At 43.5% G+C, this 10,630-nt stretch overlaps 1 protein-coding gene across 3 annotated transcripts; it reads left to right on the top strand.

Moving 5' to 3' along the window:
* The first annotated feature begins 236 nt into the window (after positions 1–236).
* LOC146652437 (uncharacterized) lies at positions 237–8,788 on the top strand. 3 transcript variants are annotated; one of them, XM_085381295.1, is made up of 2 exons: positions 237–579; positions 6,410–8,788. In XM_085381295.1, the coding sequence occupies exon 2, from the start codon at positions 6,785–6,787 to the stop codon at positions 8,465–8,467; it is 1,683 nt and encodes a 560-aa protein (XP_085237421.1). In that variant the 5' UTR covers positions 237–579; positions 6,410–6,784; the 3' UTR covers positions 8,468–8,788. The 3 variants fall into 3 exon arrangements, with proteins under 3 accessions (XP_085237421.1, XP_085237420.1, XP_085237418.1); XM_085381294.1 differs by having other exon boundaries at positions 6,400–8,788; XM_085381292.1 differs by lacking the exon at positions 237–579 and adding an exon at positions 1,554–4,138 and having other exon boundaries at positions 5,494–8,788.
* Positions 8,789–10,630: the final 1,842 nt, after the last annotated feature.

Below are 10,630 nucleotides of genomic sequence, written 5' to 3'. Positions count from 1 at the left end.
CAATGTATTCCTTGCTTAAGTGTGTGAGATGTTTGACAAAGACAGGACATATACATGCATTCTTTACTTCAGTGTCTGCGATGTCAGATAAGCATGAATACTGCAGTGTCGTTGTTTTTCAGTTTGTGTGCAGAAGTTAGATAGCTAAGACAATGCCTGAGCTCTCCCCTCTTCAGTTGAAAGAGGAAGTACTATGTAACCCATTTTGCCTTATAAATAAAGCGAGTAAACGGTGCTCGGTGTGTTAGTCTGCTCAGAGACTCTCACCCGTGCGCACGTCTTTGAAACTCTGAGTCGGTCTGCCAGTGTCTCATTTCTCTCTTACTGTGTTTGAACAAATTGTCAACCCTTGACATTTAATTGGTCCTTCGTAGCCGGAGATCTGACTGTTATTTTAACGTCTAGTTTTCCACAGACGGTCTCCATCGGATCCTGACGTCGTGACGCCTGCGCTGGAAGAAATCTGATCAGTAAAACGAAAAACCCGGGAACGTGAATTCGATCTCCGGTCAGCGTTCGGCCTTCACGGCTCCAGGACCCGATGAGCACCGGATCTTAAAACGCAGCGCCACAGTAGAGGTGAATATGACACGCATTCCACCAAGCGCTAAAATACGTTGATATTGAGATTTTCCTTTAAGTAGTGTGTAAACCTAGGTACGCCGACAGATCTCAGTGTCCATGCGGGACTAAGAAGACGACAGGCAAGAGCGAAATTCTAGAAAAATCGCTATTAAAAGTTCCGGTCGCTCTGGGAGTGGCTGCAACGGAACAGGTTTCCGGTCACTCAAGAAGAGTGGCTGAAGGTGAAGGTGTTACACAAATAAATAGGCCTACGGAAAATCTCAATAAAAATCATAGAAACGCGCTTTGTTTGTGAGGAGTGAGTTGTTTTTACGACCCAATACGCGGTCGAACCACTTCTCAAACTGTTTTCCTGTGTACACTCACGTATTGGTAAAGGTGGAAAAAAGGGTTGTGCTTCATCACGTAAAATTGATAACCGCTCTCTCAATTAGTGGGAGAGTAGAAGGCTGTTATCGAAAACCCATTCTCACTTTTTCATGCCAAAGAAGGTGTCACAGTTCTGACGTAATTAGTTCAAAATGGGTAACTCTAAAACTAAAGTAAAATTAACAGCAGATGAAGGATGGTTGGAAAAAAACTGTCCAAATGCAGGAAGAGTCAGTGCAAATAGGTGGAGAAATCCACATAAAATTTATTGCCCAGCCTGGCAAGGCAAATGCAATCAAGAATCAATAACTGCTTTAAAGGCTGCTTTACAAAAAGAATTATTTGAGGAAAAGAGCCAAAAGAAAAAAGCAAAACGCTTAGCAGAATGGCACCTTTTCAAGGCGTGGATGGTAGAAAACGATAAACGCATTGCTAAACGTGCCCAAAAGCAGGAAACTAAAGATAAACAGAAAACTGCAGGAGAAGAAAAACCGTACCCCCCTCCTTATGCTCTTCAGCCTGCACAGCCTGCAGCAACTGCACCTAACCTTACGACAGCACTTCCTGTAAGCTCTCCTCACAAACCTTTTGTTTCAAATCCCTATATGGAGGCCAGACAACAACTTGATCTTATGACTAAGCATGGTCATTCCAAAAAAACAGAAATTGTAGGTCAGTTTCCAATGGTAGCCTTATCTAACCCCAGGTACGGTCAACCCACTGGTCCCCCAGACGCCCAAGGAGTCATACCAGTAGACGGTGAGCCTTTAATTTATGCATTCCGACCCTGGTCTCATAAAGACAGAGAGAATGTACTAAAAGATGTGCCACCCCTTAAAGAAGGCTTCCGGCCGTGGCGAGATGCAGTGGAATTGATCCGTCAGGGGTGGGGTTTAAATGGTCATGAGATTCATCAAGTTTTTCAAGATTTATTAGGTTTAAGTCTTCCTAGAGCTAGAGGTCAATTTACAGGAAATGATTTAAACGGTGACGTGTTGGGGCCAGACACTCCCCAATTAATACAGGAGCTTAATAACTTGTATGGCAGAATAGAAGTTATTTTAGCCCCAAGGCCAGATTATGGAAAGATAGGAGAGTGCAAACAAAAGGAAGGAGAGACAGCATCAGACTATTTGGATCGCCTACGCCCAGTTTTCAGACAAAACTCAGGGCTAAATTATGATGCCGATCCACTGTCTGCTTTTCAACAACAATTAAAAAATGCCTTCCTAAATGGTCTACTGCCTAAGATAAAAGCACATGTAGACAAACACTGGGTCACTCAAAATACAGGAACCTTGCCTGAAGCCCTACAATATGCTGAGCATGCAGTCAAAATTCAAAAACAAAAAGAAAAAACAGAAGGAGTTTTCATGATTGATCCAGAGACAGGCTTTATAGCCTTCTCAGGACAGCAACACACGGCAGGTTTTAAGCAAAGTAGGGGAAAGCAAAAAGCAGGACAAAGAAGAGATAGAAGAGATATGAGATGTTATAACTGTGGTAAAATCGGGCACTTTGCTCGAAACTGTAGAAATGTAAGCCAAGAACAGGAAGGTGGAGATGACAGGCGCAGACGCCGTGATGAATGACTAGCACAAGAAAAGGGAAGTGAAACAAGTGAAGGGGAAGTTTACAACATTGAACAACTACTGTTAGGCTCAGAAGCAAAGCCCACCGTTATAGTGCACGTTAACGGGGTCCCAATAAAATTCCTTTGCGACACAGGTGCTTGTAAAACTGTCCTAACAGTAGAAGTCCCAAATTTAACCTCTTCAAAAGATACCTTAATCGTGAAATCAGCCTCAGGACATGTGACAAAACAGCATCTAACCGACCCCCTTTTTATGTCACATAGAGATAGTGGCCGTGCCTGCAAAAATCAGTGCATCTATGATCCATCTTGTCCACTAAATTTGTTAGGAAGAGATGCTTTAACAAAATTAAAAATAGGAGTTTTTCCTGAAGAAAGTGGCATGAAAGCCAGACTCCTACTCTCTGAAAGTCAGAGCCAAACTGAAGATATTTTTGTTTGTGAAGGTTTAGGTGAGCCAAATTATTACTGGGCCTTAGATTTACCAAAACTTGAACCATTAGAGGCCAAAGCTAATATGTACTTACCTGAGCACTCACATAGACAGGACCCAGCAAAATATCACAACACCTTGTGGTATAAATATGTCCCAGGTCCAGACAAAATTTATGATCAACAAGTGCACAGACTAGGACCGCAAAAACTAGTCCTACAACACCTGTATGTGACACAGAGTGGTAATGCAGTATGCTCAGTGTTACAGACAGATGCAGTGCAGCGCTTAAATAAGATATGCAACCCTCATGTATCTGTTGCACGCAACGACCAAACGCCTTGGTCTGAGTTAGGCACAGTGCTGAGAAATGTAGAAATGGACAGATATGACAAAATAGAGTGTGAGGACTGGCAAAAAGGCCGTAGAACTGGGTGCATGAGGCTAACGCTGTGTTGGCCGGTGACAGCCACACCAGCCACACATTTAGCCACAACAGAGCAAGATGAATGACAAGTATTAACAATTGAAGCACATCCAGAACTAGAGAAGCTGCCACAAACATTATGGTCTCAAGGACCCACGGATGTAGGCCTAATAAAAGGAGCAGATCCAGTAGTGGTGAAAACTACAACCTCATATAGGCCTGTAAAACCACAATATCCCTTGAGTGCAGAGGCAAAAGAAGGTATCAGACCAGTCATAGCAGAGATGCAAAAAGCAGGTATTCTCGTGAAAACTAATGAAGCCACGTGTAATACACCAATTTTTCCAGTAAAAAAGGCTAATACAGGAAAATATCGCTTAGTTCATGATCTAAGAGCAATAAATGAGGTAACAGAGCAAATACCTCCAGTGGTTGCAAATCCACACACAATTCTAAATCAAGTAACACCAAAAGAACGGTGGTTCTCTGTAATAGACTTGTCCAATGCCTTCTTCTCCGTACCTCTGCACCCTGACTCACAGAAGTTATTCGGATTCACCTTTGACAATCAAAAGTATACTTATACAAGGTTGCCTCAGGGATTCCAGAATAGCCCAACTCTGTATGCAGAGGCTTTGAGAAAATCAATGTCATCTTGTACGCTCCCTGCCCCAGGGCAGTTCTTGTTGTATGTAGATGATATATTGATCACAGGCCATACAAAAGATGAGTGCAAAGAAAACACATTAACAGTTTTGCAACATCTCGCAGAGCAAGGCCATAAAGTGTCACAGCATAAACTGCAATTGTGGAGCCAGGAAGTAACATACCTTGGCCACAAATTGACAGGACAAGGCAGGCAGCTGTTAGAGAGCAGAAAGATAGCAGTCCAAAATGCCCCAAAACCAGTAACTAAACAACAAATGATGAGTTTTTTAGGACTGTGCAATTTCTGTAGATGCTGGATTCCAGAATACGCATTACTAGCTCAACCACTACAGAACCTCATTTATGGTAAAGATCTAGCATTAAAAGACAAAGTACAATGGATTCCAGAAGCAGAAAAAGCTTTCGTTGATTTGAAAATAGCACTGCAGACATGTACCGTCTTAGCATTACCAGACTATGGAAAACCTTTCGTTCTCCATGTTGATGGTGCAGGAGGGTATATGAAAGCAGTCTTAACTCAAGCTTTTGGAGAAAAACAACGTCCATTAGCTTTCTACTCATGCAAACTTGACTCTGTAGCTGCTGGATTACCTACCTGTGTTCAGGCATGCGCAGCAGCAGCAGAGGCAGTTAAAAAATGTGCAGACATTGTTCTAGGACATAAATTGATCATCAAAGTCCCACATGCAGTGACCTCTATTTTGCTCCAAGCGAACCTCTCTTTCCTCACGCATGCAAGACAACTTTCTTATGTGGGGATTCTACTTACACAATCACACATAAAAATAGAGAAGTGTGGCCAGCTAAACCCAAGTACACTTTTGCCGACTTCTCTGGACGGAGAACAACACTGTTGCATTCAAAAATTAGAGGAAGATACAAAACCTCGCACTGATATATACAGCTCCCCTCAGAGCAGTTTCAGTAATGTTTTTGTGGACGGCTCAGCGTCAAAAGACATTCACGGTAGAAATTGTGTGGGTTATGCGGTCACAACTGTTGATAAAGTGATAGAAGCAAAAGCTCTCAGCTCCTCAAACTCTGCTCAAAGCGCAGAACTAACCGCAGTCATCAGAGCATGTACTTTATATAAGGGTCAAAGTGTTAATGTTTACACAGACAGTCAATATGTCTATTCAGCAGTTCATCATTTCGCTAAAATATGGCATAACAGAGGAATGACAACTTCCTCAGGCAACACAGTTCAACATGCAAACCTTCTAAAAAAGCTATTAGAAGTAATAACGTTGCCAAAAGAATTAGCACTATGCAAATGTGCAGCTCATCAAAAGGATGACACAGAAATTACGAGAGGAAATAACTTTGCTGACAAAGCAGCAAAAGCAGCTGCAGAAAAACAAATTGATGTTTTAACAACAGAAACCATAGATCTAATACCTTTAGAAATACTAGCAGATGCACAGAAAACAGCATCGCTGAGTGAACAAAAATCTTGGGTGAAAGATGGAGCAGAATTAAAAGACAACCTTATGATGTGTAATGGCAAACCAGTGCTTCCAAAATCTTTGCATAGAACTGCTGCTTTAGTGACACATGGGAAAACTCATGTGTCATCAGGAGGGATGATTAATATTCTTAATAAACAATTCTATACAAAAAATTTTGAAAGTTCAGCACAAGAGTTTATCAGAACATGTATGATTTGCCAAAGACACAACGCACAGGGAAATCTACGTCCAAAGCGAGGGCATTTCCCTATACCACCGCATCCATTTCACACTGTCCACATGGATTTCATAGAATTAAATGAATCACAATCCTCCAAATATGCACTTGTGATAATTGATGTATTTTCCAAGTGGCCAGAAATATACCCAGTGAAAAAAGCAGATGCAATATCAGTAGCAAAATGTCTATGTAATCATTTTATTCCAACGTACGGTATTCCATCTCTGATAAGATCAGACAATGGCACACATTTTGTAAATGAAGTAATAAGTAAAGTTTCTGAAGCTTTAGGCTTCAGCATAAAACATCACTGTTCTTATCATCCACAAAGTGCAGGATTAGTCGAGAGAACTAACGGCACAATTAAACAAAGGTTGAGGAAATGTATGGAAGAGACTAAAAAACCTTGGCCTGAATGTCTAAGCTTGGTTAAATTATGGATGAGAATAACTCAAGGAACAGGTGGTCTAACGCCATTTGAAATCGTACATGGCAGACATTTTCCACTCCCCATAATGAGTGAGCCAATTAATAAATCTATTGCAGAAACAACAATGGCAGAATGGATGACAAAACTATTTGAGAATAAAGAAGTGAGATTAAGCAATCAACTGCCGAGTGACTTTTCTTCAGTTTCTTGCAGGTTGAACCCCGGTGATTGGATTCTGATTAAAGTCCTCCAGCGGAAAAACTGGAGTGCTCCAAAGTGGGAAGGTCCCTTCCAGGTGCTACTTACCACACCCACAGCGTGTAAGATAGCCGAACGAGTTTCGTGGATTCATCAATCCCACGTGAAGAAAGTGTTTGCACCACAATAAGACGCCGGTTCCCCTGACTCTTACGTGAACCCCTGCTGGAGGACAGGGCTGAACGGGTTTCCCGCCCTGTGCTTCCTCGGCAGTGCTACTCACGTGGGAGCTCGGGTGTGCCTGGTCGCCCTGAAGATTAGACTGACCTATCCCACCGAAGAGCAGAACCAATAATAACACCAGGGACGCCTGAATAAAATCTCAACAAGATGACTGAGGAAAACAACCTGATAAATCCAGAAGAAGAACCAGCTTCAGAATCAATGCTAGCACCAGTTCCAGCCCCAAAGCTGTTGTGCTTGGGCGCTTGTGACATCAAACGAAAACTACTCATGTGCTACATATTCTGTCTAATGGCTATCCTCCTGATGACGACACTCTTTTGGTTGATGCCCAGTGGAACCCACAAGACAGTACCAATTATTCTCCGACCTAAGAGGTGGACCCACGACAACTCGCACCTGAAGGAGATAGACAAAGAACACAACCACCCGTGGCTGAACAATGCATGGTACCGGTATGTCCATGACAGAGTGCACAGAGAAGACAATGCCGCAAACTGCTATGTCTGCTCACATATGCCCACGACAGCACTCCATGCCACAGTGTATGGAAAACCCCCAACCAAGGCTGAAGCACTCTGCATATATGACAAAGCCATTACCGGGACCTGCTCAACACCAGGAAAACCTGTGATGGTGATAGGTGGATCCATAAAGGACCAAAACAGCAACACATGCCACAACACTACACAATATATAGTCCCACAGAGTGTAAAGTCTTTAATCTACAACATAACAAACTGCACCCACCAGTACCCAAATATAAACTACACCTGCAATGAAGCCTACTGGGTGCATATAAACGTCAGCCATAGAAAACTGAAATCATTCTCAGTTGTTTTGCCACCTGACATACAACACCCAGTGTGCTTTAACTTCACAGGAGCAACCGGACAAACAGGTACGCCCCAGGGTCTGAAGAAATTAGGACAAAACCGAAACTGCTCCATGATCCTGGCGGCACCAGATTGGGATGGCATCGGCTCATCGACAGGTACATACTGGGTACAGGGCGCAGCTTGGGCGTGTGGCCTGAAAGTCTATTTCATGCTGCCACCAAACAGCACCGGACTCTGTGCCCCTGTTCTGGTATCTGACCACACCTTTAAGATGTCAGTGAACAGCAACACCAGAGCTAAACGTAGCACAGGCCTCAAGCCCCATGATCCATATCTTGGTTCTGATGTACCAGATGACTTCAAACTCTGGACCAAGAGCCAGAAGGTAATACACGCTTTGTTTCCATGGATAGGAGTAGGGAAACACGCACTACGGATAGAAACCCTGGACTATCGTTTTGGATTATTTTTAAATGCTTCAACCCGCATTAATCAAGGACAGAATGAAGAAATTGATGCAATTCGCATCACTGTCATGCAGCACCGAGTGGCTTTAGACATCATTCTCGCAGAGAAAGGTGGTCTCTGCGTATTGTTTAACACTACATGTTGTACCTACATACCTGATAACATCCATTCATTAAACATGACAAATGCTTTGAATGTTTTGAAACAACTGAGAGACGCTCAGCAGCAGGACTACGTTACCGATACTCAAGGTTGGTGGGACTGGCTGCTGAGCGGCTCTTGGAAATCTCTACTGATTAAAGGCCTGTTGGCCCTTTTCAGTGTGATGTTACTATTTTGCCTTTTCATTGCTTGTATTATCCCATGTCTGAGAAGCATAATGACAAACATGTTCAAGCGTATGTTAGGAAACCATGTCTTGGCTCAGTCAGTTATGGAGGATCCCTATCGTCAGTATGGTATGCTGAGTGTGGGAGAGAGAGAAGAAAATCTCTATGACAATCTTGACAAGCTTGTTGTTTAATTATTTCACTGAATGACGTGCAAGTTGAAAATGTGACTAACAAGTGACTATGCATTGAGTAAAACATGTGAAATATATTAACATCAGGAGGGAATGTTAAGAGAATTTTTATTTTAGTTAAATCATTAAAGTATAATCAAGTAGAAACAAGTATGCCTTATAATCAAGTGTTTATATATTTTCACACGGTAAAGCTTACTGTTGAAAAGAACACAATGTATTCCTTGCTTAAGTGTGTGAGATGTTTGACAAAGACAGGACATATACATGCATTCTTTACTTCAGTGTCTGCGATGTCAGATAAGCATGAATACTGCAGTGTCGTTGTTTTTCAGTTTGTGTGCAGAAGTTAGATAGCTAAGACAATGCCTGAGCTCTCCCCTCTTCAGTTGAAAGAGGAAGTACTATGTAACCCATTTTGCCTTATAAATAAAGCGAGTAAACGGTGCTCGGTGTGTTAGTCTGCTCAGAGACTCTCACCCGTGCGCACGTCTTTGAAACTCTGAGTCGGTCTGCCAGTGTCTCATTTCTCTCTTACTGTGTTTGAACAAATTGTCAACCCTTGACAACTGGATTCTACCCGCAAGCTAATTAGAGCCACATAATTAGCAGAGGGAGAGTCTTAAGTGTTCCCAAATGGAGCACCAGATAGCCACTTTATGGAGTGCTGTGCTGTGCTTCGGCCTGACACTCCAATCACAGCCCCAGAGACACTCAGACGCGGACTAGAGGTGCTTGACAAGGCTCAACATGGCGTTAAGTCAGGATAAGTGGTGTTCAGTAGTGACAAGACTGCAGTGATGCTTGGATATATATTTTTTTGGTTAAAAAATGGTTGTCGCTATTTCTGTATGGCCTGAGCTCACATTGTGAGTCCTTATACGAGAAGTTAAATAACTCTCTTGTAGGGCTGTTCGATACAACGATATATATCGGATGACGATATAAAAACGTCTATCGTTTCATTTTACGCTATCGCTTGTTTTGTGGTGTCGCAAAATAAACTGTTTACGGCAATATTTTTTCATCGTTTTGATGGTCACTGTAGTGGCTATATTAATTTCTTAAAGTTCTCTCTTTCTCTTATATTTAATATAACCACACTACGGACGGACAAGCGCCTGTTTTTATGCGTTGCGGTTACCAACAACGACGGTAAAACCATCGCGTGTCCGCTTGTTTATGTTCCATATAAACCTTTCAGAATAAAGCTCAAGATCCTGTTGAGACCTTTCAAAATTAACTGAATCACGTGAAAGAGCAGATAATTAACGGATGAGAAGCAAAAAAAGAGCCGCCAGGAGCTTGCCCCTCCCTTTCTTCCCTCCCCATCCTCAGCTGCCTCCCTATTCCCGCTCTACCACACCCACCCACACACGCAGGGCTTGGGGTGCAGGTATGTCACCAGGGTGCAGGGGAGGCACTCCCCCTCTGTCCCCTTCTGGCCGCCTGTGCCTCAATTTTATTCTGCAACCTAGACATCCACATTACTCACACTCTCACACAACACATACATATAGGGCCTTGGGGGTGGGCACGTTTTACAGCATCCAGAGGATGGTCGGTGTACTCCAACCCACCTCTGGCGCTGGTGCCCTACCCTCAATTTTAAATGCATTTAGACACTAAGGGTTTTCAGGAGGAGCCGTGCTGCTCTCTGAGAGGAAGCTAGTACCATGCTCTCCTGAGTTTTAAATGCACTTTAGAACAGCACACAGCAACACTACATATGAGCGGGCGTAGGGAGGTTTGAGGTCTTCACTCACCCTGGTTCTGTTAGCCGTCAGGGCTGGGGGGCTGGGAGGAGGTGCTGGCCGTCAGACTGGGGTCTGGGATGCGGGGCCTCCCTGCTACTGCAGATAAGGAGGTGGTCCGCTTGCCTCCACCCCAGAGAGAAGGGTTACATCTCCTGGGTCTAGGTGCGGCTTGCCCCTCTGAGGGCGGGGGTACCTGGACCTGGGATATAGAGTATGTTTGGGGAGTGCGACTGTCTGTGCAGTGTCTATTTGTGTCTGTCTACACGTTGGGTGAGTGCCGAGTATTTGGTTGTGCATATGGGGTGGGAATGCACGTTTGTGTCCGCGTGTGCCTGTTCGTCTGTGTCTATATGTCAGGTTGGGTCTTAGACTCAACCTCTCTGGGTACATCTCAGGCCCTCTAAAG

The sequence above is a fragment of the Rhamphochromis longiceps genome, linkage group LG15 (assembly GCF_057381845.1).
Source record: "Rhamphochromis longiceps isolate RC_006_pf linkage group LG15, R_longiceps_female_GT1.1, whole genome shotgun sequence".
NCBI lineage: Eukaryota > Metazoa > Chordata > Actinopteri > Cichliformes > Cichlidae > Rhamphochromis > Rhamphochromis longiceps.
The sequence above is the reverse complement of the archived record's forward strand: the minus strand, read 5'-3'. Positions and strand labels throughout refer to the sequence as shown.

What these genes read in the sequence shown, in the direction of transcription:
- LOC146652437 (XM_085381295.1), top strand. Translation starts at nt 6,785, where the DNA reads ATGACTGAGGAAAACAACCTGATAAATCCAGAAGAAGAACCAGCTTCA.